The 25563-nt window shown below is 56.9% G+C and overlaps 1 protein-coding gene across 2 annotated transcripts; it reads right to left on the bottom strand.

Moving 5' to 3' along the window:
- Window positions 1-898: 898 nt before the first annotated feature.
- Window positions 899-24427, bottom strand: Dhx34 (DExH-box helicase 34). 2 transcript variants are annotated; one of them, XM_016009766.3, is made up of 17 exons: window positions 24349-24427; window positions 20043-21026; window positions 19138-19449; window positions 18207-18461; window positions 17283-17385; window positions 15790-16007; window positions 13302-13476; window positions 9727-9920; window positions 9130-9231; window positions 7114-7350; window positions 6712-6885; window positions 6300-6420; window positions 4511-4617; window positions 2489-2776; window positions 1721-1897; window positions 1450-1585; window positions 899-1107 (listed from the first exon to the last, which is right to left on the bottom strand). In XM_016009766.3, exons 2-17 carry the CDS (start codon window positions 20766-20768, stop codon window positions 974-976), a joined length of 3459 nt encoding a protein of 1152 aa, XP_015865252.1. In that variant the 5' UTR covers window positions 20769-21026; window positions 24349-24427; the 3' UTR covers window positions 899-973. The 2 variants fall into 2 exon arrangements, with proteins under 2 accessions (XP_015865252.1, XP_042127342.1); XM_042271408.2 differs by lacking the exon at window positions 24349-24427 and adding an exon at window positions 22605-22818.
- Window positions 24428-25563: the final 1136 nt, after the last annotated feature.

Raw genomic sequence — 25563 nt, forward strand, 5'->3', positions numbered from 1 at the left:
TGTGTGTGTAGTGTACATTGCCTTTTCTGAGACAAGGTTTTTGGCGAGGCTGGCCAGCCAATGAGCTCTGGGGATCAACCTGCCTCCAGCCCTAGCCCCAGCTGGGGAGTTACAGACATGTGTTGCTATGCTCAGCTTTTATGTGGATTCCGGGGAGCCAAACTCAGATCCTCCTGCCTGAGCAGCAGGCCTTTTGACAGGTGTCTCCCAGCCCCTGATGGCATTACTGTGGGAGGCTACGGAACCTTTAAGGGGTGAGAACTGCCTGCAACAAGTTTCTGGGTACAGGCCTTTAAAGGTTAGTCTCTCACTCCTGTTCACTCTCTTGCTTCCTAGTCTGCAGCGATGAGATAGAAACCCCGCATCCCTTAAGCTGCTTCTGTCTGGGGCTGAGGACATCGCGATGCAGAAGTAACTGCCCAGCTGGGTTCCACCTCAGACTCCTGAGAGAGGCCGCGTGTGTCAGGAGTGGCTGGGCAGGGAGCGGAGGTGACGTGCCTGGAGCAGGGCCTGAGTGAGGTCCCGAGGGATGAGGAGGGAGGCAGGGCACAAGAGAGAAGGGCCATGTGCACCGCCTGTGCAGGGGGGGGGGGGCAAGGAGAGGAGGACACCAAGAAGTGGGGTGTGACTAGAAGTCCAGCAGAGGCCCCTGAAAACTATATGCAGCAGCAAGAGGAGGCTGGGGGGGCTGTCCAGGTGCAGTGCATGGTCCCACATGAACACTAACACCCCCCAACATCTCCAGCTGGGGCAGCAGACTGAGGGGCCCTGAGGGAGCTGCTGGGCTCGGGGATTCCCACCGGGACTCTGGAGGCACCAGCGGCCTCAGTGCAGTCCCGGCCCTGCGGCGGCGGGGTCCTGAACCAGGGCTGCGGCTCTCCCCACTGAGAGATGCTGGTTCAGATGCAAAGTCTGCTTTATTCACAGGGACCCCCCACTGTGCCCCACCTGGGGTGCTCCCTGGAGCACTGGATCACAGGTGCTGCCTGCGGTGTCTCAGCACCTCCGTGGGGGTGAAGAGGAAGTCCTCCCCGCACACCGGGCAGTGGTAGGGCCTCTGCAGGGCCGAGGTCTTCTGTGGCGGTGCGGGAGCGGCCTCCTCAGACCCTGTGGAGGAAAGGGGTGGCGATGGCTCACACCCAACCCTTGTGCCTGGTGCCAGCATTTGGGGCACCCAGCCACAGTCTCCCCCGTGGAGCGGGACTGTGGCAGTGTGATGAGACAGAGGTGGCCGTGCAACCAGAAACCGCGACAGCCACTGAAGAGAAAAACAGATGACAGACAGGTCAAGGGAGGAGCCTCCGGGTCCTGGGCGGTCCTGGCTAGGGTCTTTGGCTGCCGGTCCCCAGTATCCAGCAAGCCAGACCCAAGCAGCAATGCATGATGGACAACGGTTAAGGACGTCACGCTCGGCAGGCACAGGACCCTCACGTCCCCTCCTGGACTTGCCTGGACCATCCCGCGGCGCCTCGGGACAGGTGTTCTCGTGAGCGATGCGCTCCAGGGGTGTGAATGGCATGTGCAGGCCACAGTGCGGGCAGGTCCAGAAGGAGCGCAGGCAGTCACTGTACAGGTCGGTGTCGCTCTACAGCGGAGCAGAGGCGTCAGGGCCTGTGCCTCACCAGCTGGGGGCCAGGACTGTGACTGCCAGGGGGGCCTGGAGCTTCCGCCCACCCACCGGCCGAGCAGGGGACTTCACGCGGCAAGTGGGCACACTCACCGTGAGACAGTTGTAGGTGAGAAAATCGGAGACCGCGTAGCCCCCCTTGGTGGGGTGGGGAGACAGGGTAGAGTTCCCAAAGAGGCCGGGCAGGCTAGGGGCGGCTGTGATGGTCTGGGGTCCCACATAGAGGTTCTGGGCTTCTAGGCCAGTGAGCCGTCGGAGGCTGTAGGGGACCTACAGAAGGAGAGACCGGAGACAGAGATGGCGTGGGCACCCCCAGAGTCAGCTCTGCCTAAAGCCCTCGCTTGGACTTTGCGGCCCCTCCGTCTACCGTCCCGGGCTCTCCTCTGCTCCGTCTTGCTGGTGAGACCACAGGCAGCCCTGAGCCACCTCGCCCCTCCTGCAAGGGATCTCAGGCTTGCCCCCCTTTTCCCAACTGCCTAGGCCCGTCCTCACCCCCAGCAAGTCAGCCTGGAGTCATCCCTCTCCCTGGGCCTCCACGGGGCAGGGCCAGAAGCAGCCGTCTGTTCCCACCTAAGAGTGTGGCTTCAGGCCACCCTGCCCACGTCTCCCCTCCGTCCTCACGGGGACACCTAAGCCCTCACACTCCACATGTCCTTAGCGTGCACCGTGCATGCAGAAGGCACCTGTTATTTGCTCAATGAGCGGCACAGGCCTCTGTGCATGCCTCTAGTAGCATGGCCTCTGGAGGCAAATGCTTGTGCTTCCCCTTAGCCACGTGACCTCGGGTACCACTGACCCTCTTTGAACTAAAATCCCTTAAATGAACCCCACTAAGTGACGCCGCTTCGGGCCCCACAGTACCTTGGCCGCCATGAACTGCAGCAGCTCCCGGCTCAGGGCAGCCACCTCCTGGGGGCCGACTGCTGGAGACTCCACCTCTTCCTCCTGCTCCAGCCTCTGCCGCCCCCGGGCCTGGTGAGCCAGCTGCCGGTCCAAGGCACTTTCCCAGCGGGCACGGAGCCGCAGCGACGTTGCCAGGAGCCGGACGGCACTCTCACTATCTGCGAGCTGCAGCTCCAGCCAGCTGTCAGCTACCAGGCGGGAGCAGTCACCGTTGGTGTCAATGGACCGGCTGAACAGCAGGAGGGACTGAAAGAGAGAGGAGAGTCGGGAGCCACCCCAGAGTGCCCGCCATCATTTACAACCCACCCATCCAAACACATTCGTTCCTTACCTGCCATCCCCCGCTTGTCCATCACCGTATCCAGTGTCCCTCCCTCTCCCGCTAATACTGTCCACCCATCCACATGTCCACCCATCACCTGTCTGCCTTCCCATCCACCCACCGACCTCTTCTCCCATCCAAGCATCCTCCCACCCTGTCCACTCAGTACAAAGACCCCACAATCCTGCAGGCCTCCTCTGCACGTTCTGGGGCTGGAGACACAGTGAACGGCACAAGGCCAGCCCCACCACCAGCCGACACTCAGCTTGGAGAGACCAAGACAGAGTTGAAGAGTGGAATGTCCCCGGAGCCTACGAGTCAAGGAATCTTAGGGGCCGCAGACAGGGAGTGGATGTGGTCACGGGAAGTCGTAAACTGATGGCTCACGCTTTGCTCCCACTGCTTGGGAGGCTGAGGAGGGGAGATGGGAGCCAGAAAGACCCCAGGCACAGGCACGGGGGTCTCTGACACCGAGGCAGGACCAGGACCACCTGTGTGCTGTTCAGTAGTGGTATTTGGGGGGCAGTCCCACAGGAAGGGCAGGGCTGGCCATGGGTGGATGGGCTGCTGGCTGGTGACAGGTACCACAGGGCTCAGCGCGTGATGCCCATTTGAGATCCCGCATCCTCAACAAGCAGTCAAAGGGGGGCGGGCTGGGATCCAGACACCACCCCAAATGGCAGATGTCTCCTTCCCGCCATCCCTTTCTCCACAGCACACAGGAGCCTGGGGCACACTGTCTCCCATTGCACACGACTGCCAGCTGGCTAGCACAGACCCCCGCCCACAGCAATGGTGGCTGGCACCCATGGCTCGGGAAAAAGGCCTCGGTGGAGGTCCAGGGCAGCAGCCTCCTGAAGGCCCTGCACGGTTTCTTTCCTGTCTTCGGGAACAAAACCAGAGGGGTCTGAAGAGTGGGGACATCCAGCTGACTGGGGGAGCTGCAGGGGCAGCATGTGACCCTAGATCTGGGGTCACCACACTCTGTGTGGCCCAGGCGGCGAAGTGACCTCAGCTTCCTCTGCAAAGTGAACACTCAGGCCATGGAAGCGACTCTGGGTGGGACCTCTTCCTGGACTAGGCTCGGCTTCCCACAGCCACTACATCAAAGCCTGGCCCAGTCCCCAGCCCAACACAGCAGCACACACCTGCCTTGGGGCCTTGGCCCACGCTGGCCCTCTTGCTAAAGGTTCCTCTCAGAGTGTGACCCGGTCCCGTCAGGACTGCGGCCAGTCAGCCCATCTCATCCGCTCATGTCGTACCTGTCAGTGCCCACCACCTCCTGCCACTCCTCCACATCCAAAACAAACAAACAAACAAACAAAACCCCACCACAATCTCAATAGCCCAGGCTGGCTTCAAACTCATGAGCCTCCTTCAGGGGTTACAGGTATTCACCTGCATTCCTGGATTCCCATGAAGGCACAGGCTTCCCTGACCTGTGAGCCCAGGAGGGCAGGAGAGGGCCTGGCCGCTCAGCATGCCACCGGGTGCTGGCAACAGTGCTTGGCAGCAGCAGGCACTCAACAAGTAACCACGCACAGAGCCAAAAATAAGGACCGCCCACAGCCGCAGACCCCGCAGACCCCGCGAGCAGCCAGTGTGGACAGAGGGCAGCTCCTCCAGACCCCCATCCAACAGTCAGGGCAGAGGCCTACCTGGAGGGCCGGGATGCGGATGCAGTTCACCAGGTATGGTTTGTTGGTCTCCAGCAGGGAGACGAAGGCCAGCAGCTGGTGCTTGCAGCTCATTTGGTCCTTGCCATCTGAAAGGCGAAAGTGGCCAGCTCAGAGCCACCTGACTCCCCGGCTGCACACCCGTGACCACCCCTCCATCACTCAGGGCCTGGCATCACACAGCACACGGAGAGTTTGCCCACGGGTTACGACGGCGACTTGGGCTTATGGTAAACACGCTGCCACAGCCTGTGAGCTCTGGGCTGTGACACTACGGAACTGCTGTCCGCCCTGAGAGGGCCATCAACACTGTCCCGACACAAACAGTCCTTGTTGTTAAATGACGTGAAGTCTGACATGTGCTTTAAAATTCTCCAGCCGGTGAGGTGGCTCGGCTGGTAGAGGTAGAGGTAGAGGCCAAGCCTGACCACCTGAGTTCAATCCCCAGGACCCCCATGCTAGAAGGAAAACCGACTCCCACAAACTGTCCTCTGACTGCCATTTGCATGCGGTAACATGTGTGCCCTAAAACACGGACCTGCCTGCACTGTGGCCTGCACATGCTGCACACACAAAGTAAATCAGTGTAAAAAAGTTACATTTTACAGCAGGAAGGTAACAAAGCAGGGGGTAACGGATGGTGCCAGCTGTCGGGGCTGCTTGAGGGCACCCGTCACTACCCTGTGTGACTGGAAATTTTCAAAATGAAAAGAGAGAGAAGCTGAGGAGGTAGCTGGGTAGGACACTTATCTCACTTATGTGAGGCTATGGGCTCAATATCTTGTTGTGGATCATTTAACTATGTAAGGATGTGTTACATTTGTTTACATTGTGGAATATTACTTTAACTGTGGAAAGGTGTGCTACATTTGTTTATGTGTAGAGTATTAAACTGTGTAAAGGTGTGCTACAGTTATTTCTGATGCATTTGTTTAACAATGTAAGGGTTGCAACATTTATTTAATGATGAAAAGATGTGTTACTGTTTCACTTTGCCTGCCAAAGGCACCTGATTGGTGTAATAAAAAGCTGACTGGCCAATAGCTAGGCAGAAGAGGGAAAGGTGGGCCTGGCGGGCAGAGAGAATAAATAGGAGAAATCCAGGCTCCAGTGGAATGTGAAGAGGAGGAGAAATAATGAGGGAGAAAGACATAGACAGCAGGAAAGTAAGATATACAGAAAGAAAAAAAAAAGGTTAAAAGCCCTGAGGCAAAATGTAGATCAAGAGAAACAGATTGAAATAAGAGCTAAGCTAAGGCTGAGCATTCGTAACTAAGGAGAAGTCTCTGTGTCTGTGTCCTGATTTGGGAGCTGGTTTGTGGCTCAAAAAAAAAAAAAAAAAAGCCTGCCACAATATCTAGTGCCACAAAAAGGAAGGCAGGAAGGAAGTGGAACCCACAGAGAGGGCCGCGATCTAGTCATGGTGGGTAACAAAGCTGATTCTACCCTAGACCCCGCCCCTCCTAAGCCTTGTCTTTGTCAATGGCCATCTCACTTTCTTCATACCCAAGGGGGTGAGCTGGCTCCTGAGCGAGCAGTCAGGCTGCAGGGGACAGTGCCAGCCTGGGGATGGCCCCTGCGGCTCGGCCTGCATGTCTGCACAAAAGCTGGGGGGCTTCCCTCCTCAGGCCCAAGCTGAGGCTCTCACAGGCCAACCAGCACAGGGCCAGCTGCGGTGCCGTGGGCTGGATTCCTGCAGCGGTGGCCCAGAAGCCCAGCAGCACATGGGAAGGGACCAGGGCTTGCGGTGGTACCACCAGGGTCACCGTACCTTGGCTCCTCCCTTCACGGCCCGAGGCCTCCTGCTCCTGTGTGTGCAATACCTCAGGGCTGCTGGCGAAGACACAGGTAGGGTGCAGGACGGTGCCCTGCTTGGCCTGGGTGTGGAAAATCTGCAGCGGGCGGAGACGAGCACTGGAGCAGAGGCCGCGGACCTGCTCCACCCAGTCCCCTTTCCTCCTCCCCAGCACAAGGTCCCTCCTCATCCATGAAGTCCTCTGGACCCCTGCCTAAGCTGGGTCCGACCCACTGCCTTGCCCTCCTCCAGCCCTGCCCCCTCGGGCTAGTGTGCAGAGCAGCCCAAGGACAGAGCCAAGGGTCCTTCCGTCACACCGGAACATAGTGGATGCCCAGGAAATGTGTTAAGTGACAGACTCAGGGACAGGAGGGAGAAGGAACCCCACCTGGTCCGAGTCCTTGCGGCCACTGTTGAATGCATCGGGCACAGCCAGCTGCGGGTAGAGGCCCCGCCCCAGCACCAGCTTGAGTAGGGCCAGCTGGTCGCGGGTCAGGTCCTGGGCTGAGCTGGCGGCCGCCTGCAGCTGATCCAGGTTGTGCCGAAGCTTGAACTTCACATCCTGTAGAGACAAGGATTGGTGGTGGCCCAGATGGTGGCTCTGGGGACACACGGACGGACGGACGCGCACACGCACAGTGGAAGGTGCTACGCTAGGATGTACGGGTTGGGAGGAGCTATGGCAATCATCGGGGTGAGAACAAGACAGACTCTTCAAGCCCTGGGGGTGGCTGTTTCTCCGGTGTTACTCGGCCCTTCGTGCCCCTGACCCGGGACCTGGCCGTCCCACCTGGATGTCAACGCTGTCGGCCCGCTGGGAGGCGGAGCCCTCGCGGTCCTCGTCACTGGAGCAGCCATCCTCCTGCAGCCGCAGCACCTTGCGCCTGCGTCCCCCGCCCTCCTCCTCGTGCTGCCGCTTCAGCTGGTGCAGGGCGCGGCGCTCCCGACGCCACTGCAGTCGGCTGTAGCTGTCCGCGGGGGCCGCCACCTGGGCCCCACTCAGCAACCCGTGATCCTCCAGCAGCTCCTGTGGACAGGGAGGGCACAGGAGAGTGGGCTGACCCAGGCTCACAGCGTCCGTGTTCTCTTCAGTACAGAATGAGGGCGCCCCGGCTCCCCCTGCAGGGCTGGATGGCGGTCAGTCCTTTGCCCCAGCCTTGAGTTCTGGGCCCTGGGAAGAGCTGTCACTAGTTAGCACAGGAAATCCTGGCCAGGCGCGTGTGGTTCACAGGAGAGGGTCACGGCAGCGGCTCCCAGAGCTGACTCCAGGCTCACTGGAGGACTAGAGCGGGCCTCGGGGTCTCTCACCTGAAGAAGATTCCTCTCACAGCCCGGCTGTACCTGGGAACCTATCAGGCATGCTGAATCTCAAGCCAGACATGGCCATGCGTACCTGTAATCCTAGCACTCAAGAGGCTGAGGCAGGAGGATCATGGGTTTAAGATCAGCCAGGGCTACCTATAACAAAGCCCTGTAAAGAAAAGGGGGACTGGGTTTTTCTGCTCGGTGATAGAGTGCTCACCTAGCATGAACAAGACCCTGGGTTCAAGATTCAACACCACAAAAATAAAAAAAATTAAAAAAAAGTAAAAAAAAAAAAAAAAAAAAAGAGCCGGGTGGTGGTGGCTCACACCTTTAATCCCAGCATTTGGGAGGCAGAGGCAGGTGGATCTCTGAGTTCAAGGCCAGCCTGGTCTACAGATCAAGTTTCAGGACAGCCAAGGTTGTTATATGGTGAAATCCTGTCTCAAAAAAAAAAAAAAAAAAAAAGAGAGAGAGAAAGAAAAGAAAGAAAGAAAGAAAGAAAGAAAGAAAGAAAGAAAGAAAGAAAGAAAGAAAGAAAGAAAGAAAGAGAAAGAAAAAAAAAGGCCAAATCACACCAATTTGGACCTTCCTACTCCAGAATCCAACAGAAGTTGGTGGTGGGAACCCAGAGGGAAAGACCTGAGTCCCCCTCCCCCCACTACCCTGCCATCAAAGGATGCAATCTCAGGGCCCCTTTCCCACTGTGCCTACGCCCTGATACACATCACATCAGCCTCTCACAGTGTCTGGGGGGTTAACAGGGTGAAATCACAGCTCCAAAAGCTGCAGACATGGAGAGGGAAGGACTGGGCCCGACATGGAGGCCCTGGAAAGGTTTCTGAGTCCCAACTGACCCACCTGCAGTCAAGGCAGAGACTACCCCAGAACTCCTGTTACCTCCCCTCTACAGACACTGCCCGACTATGGCAAAGCTCAGTGTATCCGAGCTTCCTGTAGGCGATGGACAGACAGAAGCCACAGAACCATGGGGTCCCAGTGCATGATAGAGAGCACATGCTCTGTTCTCACTCATCTCCGGGGACCACAGTGACGCACCGTCCACACACCACCCACATGCCTGCCAGGTAGCACCTGGTGAGCTGCATATATTTGCTCACTGGGATTCACGGAGGTGTGCAAGACTGTCACTACTTTCCAGTTTGCAGGGGAAGCTAAGGCCCAGGGGACATCATGAGCCCGCAGCCACACTGTCAGAGCGTGGCAGAGCCGGGATACACTGCACAATGTTGGGCTCCAGACACACTGGCTGTCCTGTTACGTTCCACAGTCCCTCAGCACTTATTCCTGGGTCAGCACCCAGAGGCCATGAGTGGGCTTCTCTGGCAGGATCCCACACCGCCCAGTGACCCATGCACCTTCCCAAGGAACCCGCTTCAAGGTCCACATTTTTTCCACCATGCCCAGGATGCCCCGGTCCTGCCGGTCTTCTTGGACAGTGACGTGGTGGGGCCCGGGTCACCAAGAAGGGTCTGGTCCTCACCTTGAACTGGCGCCGCAGGTTGGCCATCTCGTACAGCCGGTGTTCCTCCACACCCCGGCGGCGGCACCACTTGCGAGAGTTCCCGCTGCGCTCAGACTTCACCTGGTTGAGGGGCAGACACCTCAGAGTCAGGGCCCGGCTAGGTCGGGGAGGGAGTCCAACACAGGAAACTCTGAAGCAAGGGCAGGCTGGGGACCCCCACTCTCAGGAACCCCGGGAGCCTCCTCCCGGATCTCAGCCTCAGCGCTGTACTCCCGCCCCCAGGAGCACGCAAACAGCACGCCGGGTTAGGTACCCCGAGTCATGACTCTGAACGGCCACTGGTGAGGGCTCAGCAATGGTGGACAGGGTATACAATGTCCCCCAAGGAGGCTGGCTTTTCTCCAGACAGCACTGGCTTCCGTCAGGTTGTGGCAATCCCCAGCTCCCTGTTGATCCCGGGCTGGGCACTGGCTGTCCCTTGGCCCCAGGGCATGAATGGCAAGGACAAGGGATTCCTTAGGTAGATTCAGGGTTCAGACACATGAGGCACTGCAGCTGCAAGATTCCCCACTGGGAAGAACGGCAGAGGCACCCAGCCACCCAGCCCAGCCTCACCTGCACCCAGGCGTTGAAGACATTGAAGAGCGTGAAGGGGTCGCCCTGGTCACTTTCCAGGGGCCGCCGGGCAGTGGCGCAGTCCAGGCTGCTCTGGGCACTCCGGGTGAACGGTGACTGGACGCTGAGGGCAGCAGCAATGGTCAGCACGGGCTCTGCCAGGCTGAACATGGAGCCCAGGATCAGCATCTTCCCTGTGGGCGGCAGGGGCGGAGCTAAGCCTCCCGGGCCCTGGGGAAGCAGCCTTTCTGCTGGGGGTGGGGTGGGGTGGGGGGTTCCTGAGGACTGACTGCACCTCCTTTCCCCTTGTTCACAAAGAGCCTCAGGAACCAGATGGACAGATTCAAACCCACAGGCTGCGATTTGTGATCACGTAACCTTGGGCAAGAGGCTCCGTTCCCTGTCTCTCTGCTGGAGGTGAGCAGGATTTCTACCTCCTTAGGCCCACGGGGCCCTGTCCAGTGCTGGCCACAACTTTGAGCTTCCTGTGTGTTCACATGGCTTCCAGCAGCCCTCCCCAGCTCGATTTCCTTAGCTCTCCATGGCCACAACTCTCTCGGCCCCCAAGTGAGACCTGCAGGTGGCCTGGCCTGGTCTGCTCTGGGGCTGACTGTCCCTGCCACAGAATGAAAGTGGCTGCAGCCTCCATTTAGTTCAAGGACAAGGAGGAGGAAGGCAGGAGTAGAGGAAGACAGGAGGTGAAAGGAAGGTGAGGGAGAGCGAGGAAGGCCATGGGAAGGAAAGTGATGGGCTCAGAACTCGGTGCGGTCCATACGTCCAGGCCCATCAGTGAGGAGCAGGGAATCCCCTGGCTCTGGAGTCCCGCGTAGACACAGGACTGTCTGGGAGCTCAGGCCTGCCCCGTCAAGGGCCTGCTCAGCCTCACTGGTCTCCCTCAGTGTCACACACTGGCCCCGTGGTGTGAGAGGCACTGAAGCCAGGCTGCAGCCGGGCGAGGCCGGGCCCAGGCCTGCACGAGGTCCGGGACTGCCCCGAGACCATATCTGTCTTTCGCTGTGAGACACTCAGAGCCAGCCCATCGTGGGTCACCTTGGCCCATCGTGGGTCACCTTGGCCCATCGTGGGCCACCTGTGCCTCACGCCCTCTGCTCCACCTCTGCACGCACGTGCCTGCTTCCCCCCCAGGTTTGGCCAAGTGGGTCACAGATTTCCCACCGCGGGAGATGACGTGGAGCATGAAGCCAAGCTCTATGGCTCCCCTGATGGCGCCTGTCCTACACCCAGGGGCACACGTCAGTTCCTCAGCTGAGCCTGCTTCCTCGCCTATCCTGAGGAGGAACAGAGGAAATGGGGGGAGTGCCTGAAGCTCCCCTGGCATGGCGGCAAGAGCCCAAGAACGCTCTTCAGCCCTCAGTTGATTCCTTTAGTCTGACTCCCTCCAGACAGACAAAAAACAGCCATCTGCTTAGGCCCTGGAGGCCTCAGAGAGTGCGGCACCCAGCCTCTCAGGGCTGCTCTGCTGGGGACAGGAGAGATCGCCTTGGCCACAGATTTGGGTGGCAGCATGTGGGTGGCCCTGCTGAGGTGGCAAAACACAGGCTGTGGTGGAAACAGAACGTTGTGAGTCATGAGAGCTGAGGTACAGGAATGATTCAGAATGAGCAAGAGGAAGAGAGCCGGTGACAATACAGGGCCATCAGACAGGCCAGGGGTGGACCTGAGGCGGGGGAGGGACCTGTGTCTGAGGCCCGCCTCAGGATGAGGGAGACCCGCCTCGGGATGAGGGAGACCCGCCCCGGGATGAGGGAGACCCGCCCCGGGATGAGGGAGACCCGCCCCGCCCCGGGATGAGGGAGGCCCGCCTCGGGATGAGGGAGGCCCGCCTCGGGATGAGGGAGGCCCGCCTCGGGATGAGGGAGGCCCGCCTCGGGATGAGGGAGACCCGCCTCGGGATGAGGGAGACCCGTCTCGGGATGAGGGAGACCCGCCCCGGGATGAGGGAGGCCCGCCTCGGGATGAGGGAGACCCGCCTCAGGATGAGGGTGGCCAAAGGCCCGTCTTTCCAGCAGCTCTGGTTCAGTTAGCACCCCAGCCTTAGCACCCCAACGGGAGAACTACCCTAAAACCGCGTGTCCTAACAGCGTGTCACTGGTCAGACGGAGTTCAGGAGCCTGAGCCCTCGGGGCAAATGCCCCTTCTTGGTAACGGGTGGAGGCAGGCTGGCTCCCTCTGCTCCAGGCCACTGAGACCCTCAACAGCGTGGAGCTGGAGGGGACACGGATCCAGAAGGGGCCCAGCCCCAGCCCTTCTGACTCACCCAGGCTGACCTCGTCATTTTCTGCTCACTTCCCGTCCCACAAAGCAGAGTTCCCCTTAAACGCTCCAGTCGTCCGCCCAGAGCCTCTCGCTGACCCCAGGCCAGGCACAGCGCTGCTCCGGCCTGGCGCCAGGCGTCTGCCTGAGTGCCAGTGTGGCCCCGTCACCGCCACCCGGTGCCCTCCTCCCATTCGTGGTGTGTGAGCTCCACCAGGGTAGCTTCACTGTCCCCCAGGCTCGTGGCATTGAATGATGGGGCTAACACTGCTTCAGGGACCCCCCAGCTGCGGGAAGCCAGGGAACAGTTTACTGTGTCATACCAGCCAGCGGGCCTCTGTGGAATGACACTCAAAGGCTAGCGCCCCCAGTATCACAATGTTGGGGCTTCGTTCACTTACTGGCTTCTCTGCTACATACATTTTGACCGAGTGTTTTAAACTCCTGGGCAGGGAAGGCTGGAAAGGGAGCGGAGGGGACGGAGGAGGCTGCGGAGGAGGTGTGGTCGGTACTCGCCAGCGCATGCACACACCTGGACTGGACACTGGCCTGACCCAGTCGCTGCTTCCTGTCTGTCTTTCCTTAGCCTTCGAAGGCCCTCTCCTCCCTGTACCTCATCTGCCCTTTTCCCCGGCCAGCGACACAGGCTTCCTCGATCCCACTGGAGAGTTCCCACCACAGGGCCTCTGCACTGGCTGTTCCCTTGGCCTGGCATGCCAATATGGCAGCCAGTAGCCGCACGTGGCTACTGAGATCAGCACTTGAGATGCGCCTGATCCAAACACTGGAATAGGAACTGCGCACTGGACTTCCAAGACTTACATGAAGAAACTAACATGTGATAACTTTATACCAATTACACGTTGTAAGCATGTTCTGGGTGCATTTGTCTAAGCAAAATGAATTATCCCAAATGGATTCTCCCACTCCCTTTGCCGAGTCTGAAGTCACGCTGCTTCTGGCTTACACTGGGAATGTCCCGCCCAATCCACCCACCCTGCTCATACCCTCACCTCCGTGTCCCTGCACAACCATCAGCTTCCCTGATTGACAGTGGCGCCTGACCATCCCCACACGTCCTGCCCGTCTCCTGCTTCCTCTCTCTGTCACGCCTGTGCTCACTTTCCTGGTCCGTGTGTATTGTGTTCGCTGCTGCACCCCAGCCCCAGGCACTGGACTATATCCTCACTCATGAATGAGCTGCTGTATGAATGACGGTGAGTGTCCTGGGAAGGCCTGGACTTGCCTATGGGTCGCTCAGAACGAGCAGGTCCGTGAGCTCTGCTGGAGGGGATCCTTACCAATCACAACGTCCACAGGCAGCTGGGCCAGCAGAGACCCAATGGGGGTGAGGGCCTCTGAGCTGTCCAGGGCCCCCTGGTCGCGGAGATACAGGATAGCGGTTTCCAGGCTGGCAGGTGGAGGGGGCTCGATGAAGGGGAAGGTCCGTGGGTCCCCTACGCTCATGCTCTTCATCTGAAATGAGAAGCCAATAGCCTCAGGGGACACGGGAGCCACAGGGTATCAAACTCATCAAACTCCAAAATGTCTCACGTGGAGGTCTGTCTCGCTCCCGGGTCTACATGGGAGGAACAGCAATCCCTGCATCCATTAGAAAACCTGACTGCCAGTGCACACACACATGACCACACCGGGCCAATCTGAAAACGTCCCCGGGGTTAAGGCACACTGCAGCTGGTACACCCTTGACACCCTCTGGGTGGGGGAAGCTGGCTAGAAGCCTAGACCATGGACCACCCAGACTGGTCCACCACAGCAGAAAATCCCTTGGACTGCTCCTCAGCCAGGCAGGCCACCTGTGAGGGGACAGCGAGGGAGAATATAACAGAACACCCCATCACCAGGCTCATCTTGACATATAAACCGGGGGCCTCTCTGGAGAGCGGATGAAAGGAGGTGTGACATGAGAGATCAGAGAGTCCGCCTGGATCATCCGGGGCTTGGAGATGCAGCTGTCCACCCGGCCACCCGCCGCCCACCTTCCACCCTGTTCCCTGATAGTGTCAAAAAGATCACACGAGTAAAGCATGACAGTGTCATCCCAATACTCAAGAGGCTGCGGCAGGAGAATTCTGAGTTCAAGGCCAGCCTGTGCTATATGGTGAGATCCTGCCTCAAAACACACACACACACACACACACACACACACACACACACACACACACATTTCTTTAAGAAGAAACGAAAAGTGAAGAGTGTGGCCTTCTGCTTTAATCCCCCACAATACACGGCCAGGGCTTTTGAGGCTGTATTGTGACTGCTAGGTAGGGTCTCTTTGTAGAGCCCAAGCTGGCCTCAATTTCTATGGCCTCCTAATTGAGCCTCCTGGGTGCTGGGATTCCAGGCACGTACCACCACCCCTGGTAAGCCGCTGTCACTTTAACTGGCAGGTGGAGAAGTCACCAGTGAGTCCAGGGATGTGTGCTGTGTCACAATCAAAATCCCCGTAAAACCCGAGTGAGAACAGAGGACACCAGAGTGTACGCCTGTAGGAAGGAAGGGCACTGGCTTGTGCCACCTCCCAGACACGCCCGGGCAGCATGGGAACCAAGGCAGACACCTGCTTTTTCTTCTCTTTTTCGTTCAATCTTTGGCAACGAACCCAGGGCCTCACACAGGCTAGACCGTGTTCTACGTCTGAGCTCGGCTGCCAGTTCTCTCCCCTTCTCATCTCAGGGCAGGAACTTACATCTTGGCTTGGACTCACTGTGTAGCCTAAAACGAACCTGACCCTTCCGCCCCCACCTCCAGAGTGCTGGGGTGGCAGGTGTGGCCACCATGCTGGGTGTGTGCGGTGCTGGTTTGGAACTAAGGGCTCTACGCATGCGTGCTGGGCAGGCTCAGTCCTGCTGCAACTCGGCACCCTCCTGCTCAGCGTCCTCAGTGCTGGGATGGCAGGTGCACAGAGACTGTGCTTCCCAGCCTTCCCAAAGGTGACTGGCAGGGGACTGAGCAGTGCCGGACTGTTGTTGTTGTTGTTGCTTTAGCCCTAACTGCCCTGGATCTCGCTCTGTAGACCAGGCTGGCCTCGAACTCACAGAGCTCCGCCTGCCTCTGCCTCCCGAGTGCTGGGATTCAAGGCGCGCACCACAATCACCTGGCCCACTGCTGGGTTTTGTATCAGGCTCCCACACCGGGCTGTTCTCACTCCAGGCTCCTCTCCCAGGAAGAGGAGTGGTGTCCTGTCATCCAGCACTCGGCAGGCACGGGCAAGAGGGCAGCTGCAAGTCAAAGAATGGCCAAAAGGAGCTGGCTGTGGTCACACACGCCTTTAATCCCAGCACTCAGGAGGCAGAGACAGGCGGATCTCTGTGAGTTCGAGGACACCCTGGTCTACAGAGGGAGTTCTAGGACAGCCAGAGCTACAGAATTGAGAAACCTTGCCCCAAACCACACCCCCTTCACAAAAAAAAAAAAAAAAAAAAGGCAAGCCCGGGCTACATAGCAAATTCCAGGCCAGCCAGGAGTGCATAGAGACCCACCGAGAGAGAGCAAAGAGCTCTGTTAGCCAACCCATGAGGGTCCCTGTCACAGAAACTAAACCAAAGCTACCCTACGAGTAAAGGTCATGACTTAACTGTCTTAAGGAATCGGGTGCCAAAGCTGCTTTGCACCGAGCTCTGCTTCCAGCCAAAGCCCTGTCCGCGCCCTTGGATCTGAGGAGCAATCCTCCAACTTGAGTGCGGATCTCCCAGAGCGGGGACACCCCGACTGGGTCAAAACCCCTCCCGAGTCCTCCCTGGCAGCCACAGGGTCAGGAGGCCTCACCTGAAGCACCAGTGAGTCCAGGGCCACCCTGCGAATTTCCGGGACTGGGTATGGGGCCAAGGCGTCGTAGTCAGACTCGGCGTAGAGGCGGTAGCAGACGCCGGGCCCCGTGCGGCCCGCTCGGCCCTTGCGCTGCTCTGCGCTGGCCTGGCTGATCCAGAATTCCTGCAGCCGCTGCAGTTTGGCCTGCGGGTCGTAGCTCATCTCCTTCACCTTCCCTGGGTGAGGCGGGGGTAGGAAGGGGGGCACGGAGTGGGCACAGCAGCACAAAGAAGTGCTGGCCCCGCTCGACCCCACATGCCACTCCGCCACAGTCCCGAGAGAATGTTCTAGGCCTGCCCCAACGTTCTGCTCACTTGCGCTTTCATTTCCACGTCTGTGCACTGGCAGGACGTGGCGAGAGCGTGCCTGGCATACGCTGATCCCTAGACTTTCAGAGGTGGGGCTGGCGGGAGTGCCTCGGGCCACTGCGACGACGTGAAGGGACAGTAGGGCCTCACCCTTCCTCCACCCTTCTGCTTCCCGGCCCTGAGCGAGCTGTCTCCATTACAGGCCCAAAGTACTAGGGTCACCAGACCATGGACGGAAGCCATGAGCTGGGACAGGTCTCTGCGGAAGCGATGTGGCAGGGTCTGTTAGGCAGAAGGCTGCTGGCTAACACACCTTTGTTCTCTGACCTTGGCTCCTTCGATGGTCAGTCATCCCGCACACCCCGATTAAGTAAGCACCTACTATGTGCAGGCGCAGGTGCTGGGGAGCCAGCCACATGCAAGCAAAGGCCCTGGTCTCCCGGGACCAAGGGCACCCACCGCCACACGGGGCGTCCACTACTTCTGCCCTATTCTACCGCCTCAAAACCAAGAGCACACCATGTCTAAACTGATGGCATTTAAACAATGTCTCCAGGGTTCATGGTATTATGGGATGTTTTACCTGCCACGCCACCACTAACTGCTAAGGCTGCTGGGCATTCACACGGTACCAGGTACCCACACACCCAAGAGCACCAACTCCTCCTCCTCACAGCCTAAGGCTGGTGCTGTTCCTATTTCCATCTTACAGACGTGGTCAACGACAGGACCCCACCGGCCAGCTCTGACGTATCCTAGCAACTATGCTGGGCTGACTTTCCAGTGAAGGTTCCAGTTGGGAACACGTGAAATAAACAGAGCCGCAGATTTAAAAATGTGATTCTGGTCCCTCCCAACAGCAGAAGGGGGAGATCACTAGGTGTGAACGTTTGTGCAAGCCATGGGACAAGAGGAGAGACACCGACCTCAGCAGGGAGAGCAGGAAGAAGGCCCTGAGACAGAGAGATGTAGGCTTGGGACGTGTGAGGGACACTGAGGTATTGCCTGGGCTCCACAGCTCAATGCCACCTCCGCCCTGCAGTGCTCGGGGGCTCTGTGGTCACGTCTGTGCCTCTCTCTCTCTGTGCCTACATTTCCCCCGCTTCCTCACGGTGGTACATGGGCACTGAGTGCCACCCTTACCAGAATCCACCACAAAGCGGATCCCGTCGATGGTGACCGAGGTCTCAGCAATGTTGGTGGACAGGATGCACTTCCGTACTCCAGCTGGAGCCACATCGAACACCTGGGGCAAGGGAGGAAGTCACATGAGGAACTAACTCGGCCCTGATGGACCTGCTTGCTCAATGGCCTCCTGGGCATTCCAGGCGTATTTCACCCATGGCCTAAAACAGCCTCGGCACCCTCCCCGGTACCCACGTCACCTACACATCCCTCCACACCTCAGCCCCCGAACGTCTTAAACGTCCCTTGAACTCTTCGCCATCCCCAAGCCCTAGCCCCTTCCCCTAGCCCAGGCCCCTCCATCTCCACCCTCAGCCCACAGAGCTGCTCTCCGGTCCCCAGGTTCCAGGCAAGGACACTCTAACCCCCGCCCCACCCATGCCCCTACTGGTCAGAACTTTCCTATGGCTCCCCAGCGTACTTGGAACCTAGTCTGGGCGCCACACTGAGTCTTCAGGCACCCTGTGGTCCAGCCCCATCTCTCCTTACTTCTTCAGGCTATCACCTAGGTCCCTTTTGCAGAAGCCCTTCTCTTGGCGCTAGGCATAATTGCTAAGAGCAACGGCCACGGCCACATCCAGCCTGCCACAGTACTTGTTGGGAATAAAATTTCCCTGGAACTTGGTGAGAGAGCCTGTAGCCTACAAACCTGAAAGCAAAACCCTCTGGCCTGCCTTTCATAGAAAATCTGCCGACTCCTGTCTTAGATCCCCAGGGCCAAATATCCTGGATGTACAGGCTGCTCAGCCATGTGATGGCTGTTAACGCCATACAAGCCCACTGACCTGGGGTTGGGGGATAAAACCAGTGCTATGCGTAGCCACACTTGGTTCCTGGCCTCGAGGCTCCCACCAGCCCTGCTTGGCAGGCTGCATGCAGTACCTTGTCCTGGTCGGCCACAGAGAGAGCACTGTGGAGCGGCAGCACCACCCAGCGCTGGGTGAGGCTGGCATAGGCCTGCGCAGCGTCCAGCACCGTGCTGATCTCTGCCATGCCACTGAGGAAGACAAGAAGGTCCCCCCGCTCCTCAGGGGGGTACTTATTGTCGATGGCCTCCAGCACTCTCAGGAAAGGCCGCGGGTCCAGCTTCTCTGACTTGGACGCTGTCTGCTCTGCCTCCTGCGGCTGGTACACCACCTGAGAGAGAGCCAGTACCGGGACAGGCTGTCACTCGAGCAGCAATGGGACAGGGACCGTGGGCTCTCAGGGGGACCCAGCACGACTGGTCGGCAGGTCCACTCAAGGTGGGCAACTTTTAGAGGAGATGGTGAGATCAAAAAGCAGTGAGGTGACAAGAAGGCCTCCGGGTCGGGTACCGGCAGTGCTGCAGGCTTTAAAATCGAGGTGCTGACTACAAAGGTGTATTTACTGGACAGCACATAGGCTCTTACAGAATCGAACCCTGACCAAGAAAGAGTTGAGCCTGGGAGGACCCCACCCGGTACTTGTTAGGAAGCATCGTCATGGGCATGCAAAACCACAAACTCCCAGCAACAACGAAGTCCTGCCTGAGCAGACAAGGACAGAGCCTTACTACACAATGGCCACATCTGGACTGTGCCCCATCTGGACTGTGCCAACAGGGCGAGACCCTGTGATGACAGTCCCTGCCCTGCAAGATGGTAGAGCTGTGAGAGAGGAGGAACCCGAGCCCCTGCGGGACCACGGGAAACAGAGCAGTCTGCCACCTGGAAGGGCTGGATTTCCCACAAGACAAACACGATTCTCCCATAGCAGACCTTAGCAGAGAGAGGCTGTGGGCTGCAGAGATGGGAAAGGGCGGTGGGAAGCAGAGGCAGAGGCCGGGGCTCACCGTGATGGGGAAGAGCCTCCCAGGCACCTGCACCACCGGAGCGTGGCTGAAGTAGCTGGAGAAGAGAGAGATGTTGATGGTGGCCGACATGAGGATGACCTTGAGGTCAGGCCGCCGGGGCAGCAGGCGGCGCAGGACCCCCAGCAGGAAGTCGTTGTGCAGGTGGCGCTCGTGGACCTCGTCCACGATCAGGACCTGGTACTGGGGCAGGCCGGGCTCGCGCTGGATCTGGCGCAGGAGCAGCCCGACTGTCAGAAACACGATTCTGGTGGCCGCCGAGCGTGTGCTTTCAAAGCGGATCTGGTAGCCAACCTGGGGCGGCGGGAAGGAGAGCGTGAGGTCAGGACACAGTGAAGAGGTGGAGCGCCAGAGCTCCTCCCTGTCCGACACGGGAGTCTGAGGCAAAGCCATGTCTGTGGGTCAGACTCGAGTTCTGTGGACTTGAGGTGGGATCGCAGTTCTGCTATGAGGCCACTGACCTAGGCACACAGGGCCACCCTAGAGACCGGATTTCCTCCCCCTGGATGCACAAGACTGTATGTGATTGTGCTCATGCAGTGTCTGGTGCCGTTCCTGATATCAGGGTAATGGAGAGTTACGGGCTAGGGATGCAGCCCAGTGGCATGAACGAGACCCTAGTTCAACCCCTAACACTCCCACAGAAACACAAAACAAAAACCCAACTGTCTTTAATCAGAATTTCCTAATGGCTGCTAGGAAATAAGATGGATGAGTATTCCCTCCTTTGCTTCCATCCGTCTGCCTGTTGGCTGCAGATAGAAGTTCTAATCATCTCTGGGTCAGTACCTAGGTGACAACTCTAATGCATATTGCTACGAGGACGATCAACTCATTGCCCCGAGTCTCACCGGGAAACCTGGGTGGGAACCTGGTGTGCCGCTCACCTGGGAACCATACTGACTGAGGCTCTCGAAGCCGACCCGCTTGGCCAGTGAGATGCAGGCGATCCTCCGGGGCTGCGTGCACGCCACATGACTGAAGCCAGCAGCCAGTAAGTACTGGGGGACCTGGGTGGACTTGCCGCAGCCAGTGTCGCCGGCCACCACCACCACCTGGTGCTCCTTGAGTGTCTGCAGGATGCGGTTCCCGTACTGGGCGATGGGAAGCGCCGCCCGCTCACGCTGCAGTTTGGCGAGCCGCCCAAAAGCCTGCTTCTGCTCAAAGTCCAGGTAGTGTAGCAGAGCCCGACGGAACTCCGACACTTTCTCGGGGGGCAGCCACCTGCCCGGCCCCTGACGGCCCCGAGTGTCTGGGCCGAGGATGGAGAGGTTGATGCGGTAGCGTGGGTCATATGTGCGAGGTAGGTCAGCGAGAGCAGGGATGCCGTGTTTGGGATGGCCAGGGTCCTTCTCCTCCTTCCTGGAGGCCTTGAGGTGCTGGAATCTCTGCAGGCGTTCAAAGAAAGCCCAGAACTTCTGGCATTCCTCGGAACCACGACGGATGTAATCCTCATCGCGGAAGAATACGTCTTCCAAGAGGCGCCGAGTCTCGGGACACTTCCAGTCCCATTTCTCCAGGGCCTCTTCTTCCCTGGGAGCTCGATGGTGGTGCCGGTCTCCGCGGTCCCTGTCTCCGCGGTCCCTCTCCTCCCTGGTCCTGGGAGGGGGCATGGTTCCTATCACAGTGTTGTCAGAAGTAGTCTCTGTTCTGATCACTTGGACCCAAGTATTCTCACCTACACCCCATGCCCCGTCTCCAGCAAGCAGGAACTGGAGGTGAACTCCCCTTTCCTTGCACGGGAGCACTGTGGATGGCAGGGTGGGCAGCCAGGGGCCTGAAGGAGCTGGGGACACACGAGGGACCTCATGACTTCTGCAGTGATCTCTGAAGGGGACAAGGGCTCATTCTGGACTTCCAGGTCCTGGATGCTTGGAAAGGAAAAGACAGCCATTCACTCTTAGAACATCAACTAAAAGCCTGCTGCTAGTCTTTAAGCACTGGACTAGGAAGGGTGGTTGTGAATGCTATTTCATGTAGGTCACATGGTCAATCAACAAGAGAATCTTGTGAGAAGGAATAACAGAAACAATAAAAATAGGGAACGGGCTTCTCATCTGTTGTCCACTGGGAGTCACAACACTGAATGAAGCCCTTGATATTGAATTTCTTAAATTGAAACTAAATTTGAAATTGAAAGCACATTTCTATGGTGCTAGGGGTTGGTTTTGCCTGCCTGGCACATGCCATCCTTTGGTGTTCAGAGAACAGCCCATCACATCCGCGTGGCTCTGGTGGGCTGGGCAAACCACAAAGGCCTAGCCAGCCATGGCACTCTTTCTCCCTCTTTAATCAGTGATTGGTCAGAAGAATGGACACATGACCCAATCAGGTCCCTGCCCTGGAATTTACACTTGGTTGCTAGGAGAGAGAACCTCTCCCTTTTTAAAATCTGTTCTACCTAGACAATGGGTTAAACTTGAACCCATTCAGAGCAGCTCGGGGGCATCAGTCTTTCCAAGACGTGTACCTTAGACAATAAGGTACATATAGACCCAGTGGGCACACAGAGGGACCCAATGGGCACACAGATGACCACTGTGAGAGGTCGTGGGTTATGTCTGACAACATCATCAGCGTCCAAAGCTTAGTTCCTGTCAACCCTCCACTTCTTGTCCTGGTGGGAAAACGCCTTTTCTTTCCCTGCCATGCCGAGATGGAGCCCAAAGCCCCACACATTAGGTGGGTGCTCTGCTACTGAGCTACACCATAAAAATGCCATTTTGCTTAAAGTCGGGATCTTGTTTTCTCTCGGTTGAAAAAAAAAATTGTAATAAAGCACATACGGCTGTCTGTGCAATTATCCTGGACCTCGCTCTGGAGACCAGGCCGGCCTCGAACTCAGAGATCCACCTGCCTCTGCCTCCCAGTGCTGGGATTAAAGGCGTGCGCCACCACTACCAGGTTCCTTCTTCCTTCTTAAAAGGGTTTATGAGATCAGTGAGATGGCTCAGTGGGTAAGGCATTTGCCAACAAGCCTGGCAACCTGAGTTTAAGTCTTGGAACCCATATGGGAGGAAACAGTGATATCTCTCTCTCTCTTTCTCTCTCTCTCTCACACACACACACACACACACACACACACACACACACACACAAATAAAATGTAATAAGGGGGGTTGCTTATGATTGTTAAAAGGGCTCACACACTTCCTTGGTTAAGAACTTAGAGACAAGTAGATCATCAGGTTTGAATCTGACCATTTACCATGAACAAATAAGTTTATTTGAAGTGGTTTTCTTCATGTATAAGACTGGGGCAATAGCCATCAAATATCAAAACACTGGCAAAGGAGCCAAAGAGCAACTATTACTCAAATTCAACGCTTTCTCCCCCACACTAAGAGATTCCAACACACGGGAAACAGCAAAGGCACTGGGACATCCAACCTGGGAAAAACTGACACAAAAGGCCACACATCACCTCCTGGTGGCATTAGCAATCTCACCAACTCAGCCTTCAGTCTCAGAGTCCAGAAGTTTACTTTACGCAGTCACAGGGGTGGAAGAGGACTCAGTCCAACCCTAGGAACTGTTGGAGCTCTTGAGTGAGGGAGACCTTGAGAAGTGGCTGGGTTGACTCCCACAGACAGAGCAGACACCAGGCAGAGTACATCACTTCTGAGTAATCTGAAGCTGGGCAGACGATGGGACTGCTAGTCTAGAGGGGAACGAGGACAAGGCTTAGGAAAGCTACTAGAATATGCAGCCAGTGATCCTCAGAAAACAGGGACTGTAAAAAGGAGAGGGCTCCTTTAAGGCAATAAACTGCCTACGCATGCTAGACCCAACATCAGCATCCCATGCCTGCCAAGGAGTCTATTCTTTCAAGCATTCATTCATTTGATTTGGGTTTTGTTTGACATAGAGGTCTCATATAGTCCAGGACGACCTTGAACTCTCTACACGGGTTAAGGATGACTCTGAACTCATCACCCAAGTGCTGGGATTGCAGGTAAGCGCCATCATACCGAACTCTCATTCATTTACTTCAGACAGGGTATGGCTTCTGGACACAGACCTGCCACTGTAGCCCAGACTGGAATAAAATCACCCTCCAAAGTGATGGGAATACAGGTGTGCACCAAAACCTGGCTTCTCTTGAGCTTTTAGATTACCTGATCTTCCATTTTCTCTATAAATTTGTCCCTGACCATCTCTGATTCTCTGGACTATTTCAAGGCTCAAACCCTTCCTGGGTTTGTTTCTCTTGCTGTCTGTCTTCAGACCTCAGTCTCTTTCTCAGTCCATCTTATCACCGTATCTTTTTTCCTGCCAGTACTAAGGTTCAGTCACAAGCCACCCACACCCTCAAACTCAAGCCTTTGTTCTTTCTTGCCCAGCATGTAGTTATGTAGTTTACGAAATCATCTTCCCAACCTATTTTTTCCTCTCTTTTTCCTGTAACCCAACTCAAACCTCCAATTGACTTTCTCCACCTTCTTCATTTTGTTTCAACTTTCTTTTTCTTTTTCTTTTTTTTTTTAAGCTTTATTTTTGGAGACCAGAGTCTTTCTACGTAGTCTGGGTCGGCCTTTGACAATCCTGCTGTTTCCGCCTCCTATACTGATTCCACACCTGGATCCTGGCCATCCGTTTATGTCTATAATGCTCCACTCAATACTCTCCAAGGGTGTCTGTCTGTCTGTCTGTCTCTCTCTCTCTCTGGTCTCAATCATGTATGTAAGCATATATGTTCACTTCCTCACAACATTAAGAAAGTGCCATCCCCACTCTATTTTACGAAGCTAAACAAGCAGCAGGAGAAACGTGAATTTGGGGTGCACTTCTTCCTTTCGTCCTTTTTCAGAACGACTCTCCATCACCTCCCAACTTGGAGGGTTGTTTCAGACTCTTATGTTTTTCCATAAGCGTGGTTCTCACCACCATCCAGTCCTTCTTCCCAACCTGATCCCGGCGCCCTTGTGAGCCCCACTCGGAGGCACCCCATCCCCCCCCCCCCGGGCCCCCTTTCTCTCCAGTTCCCGGACTCCTGGTCCACCTGTGCCCCAGCTCCTTTCAGTTCCGGGCCTTTCGGTCCTCCAGCACCGCCGGAGCTCCCGGGGTCCCGGCTATCCCTTCATTATCTTTGGGCTCTCCCCACTCCCCGGCTCGCGGGGAAGCAGCCCTAAGCACGCCCCGCAGCAGACACCGCCGCTCGCAGCCGCCCCGCACGCTCGCCCCGCCCCTTACCTCCGAAGCGGCGGCGGACGCCTCTACTTCCGGTCCTAAGCGCTCTGCGCCTGCGCAGGCCGCTGCAGTGCCGCGCGACCTTGCCTCTCAGTACGAAGGAGCCAATAAGGAGTAGGGGGCGGGCCAATGCCCACGCTGCGCCTGCGTACCAGGCGCTCATGGGGCTCCTGGCTTCAGGCCAGGTCTTGGGCGATTTGGCGCCCTCTAGAGGCTAGAGGGAGGGTTACAGGCCTTGGCCCTGCCCTCCCCTCAGGGGTCTGCACCCCAGGATTTCAGAAAAGCCAAGATTTGGGGCTAGCAAGGGAGCTCAGGCACTATTAAAACCGTCCCATGGCGGGACGTGGTAGCGCACGCCTTTAGTTCCAGCACTCGGGAGGCAAAGGCAGGCAGATCTCTGTGAGTTGAAGGCCAGCTTGGACCACATAGTGGGTTCCCGGTCATCCAGGACTACATACTGAGACCATCTCAAAAATTAAGCTAGTAAACATTCATGTGATCGAAAATTAATTAAGAGGCCGCGCGGTGGTGGTGCACGCCTTTAATCCCAGCACTCGGGAGGCAGAGCCAGGCGGATCTCTGTGAGTTCGAGTCCAGCCTGGGCTACCAAGTGAGTCCCAGGAAAGGCGCAAAGCTACACAGAGAAACCCTGTCTCAAAAAAAAAAAAAAAGAAAAGAAAAAAAAAGAAAGAAAGAAAAAGAAAAAAAAATTAATTAAGTTAATAAAGCATTCATGTGATCACTCTATTAATATAACTCACTAATACGCCGTCAGATCTGACCCCAGCACCCTGAAGTCAGGGGCCAGTTCTGTGCTGGTCAGCCTTGCGTCCCTCAAAGCCTGCTACAGAGCCACAAATGTTGAATTAATGACTAAATGGGTGAGAAAAGACTCCAGAGAATACTACTCAGTACTCCTAGATGTACCAATCGCTGGGGAACTGAGCCTCAGTTTCCCCATTCATAGCTTAAGAATACCTGTTTTTTCAAACTTGTTGCAAAAAAAAAAAAAACACTGAAAAGTATACATATGAATATATAAACCTAGTTAGTCAGGGGCTGGAGAGATGGCTCAGAGGTTAAGAGCGCCGACTGCTCTTCCACAGGTCCTGAGTTCAATTCCCAGCAACCACATGGTGGCTCACAACCACCTGTAATGAGATCTGGCACCCTCTTCTGTATACATAATAAATAAATAAATAAATAAATAAATAAATA

The sequence above is a fragment of the Peromyscus maniculatus genome, chromosome 1, assembly GCF_049852395.1.
Source record: "Peromyscus maniculatus bairdii isolate BWxNUB_F1_BW_parent chromosome 1, HU_Pman_BW_mat_3.1, whole genome shotgun sequence".
Taxonomy (NCBI): Eukaryota; Metazoa; Chordata; class Mammalia; order Rodentia; family Cricetidae; genus Peromyscus; species Peromyscus maniculatus.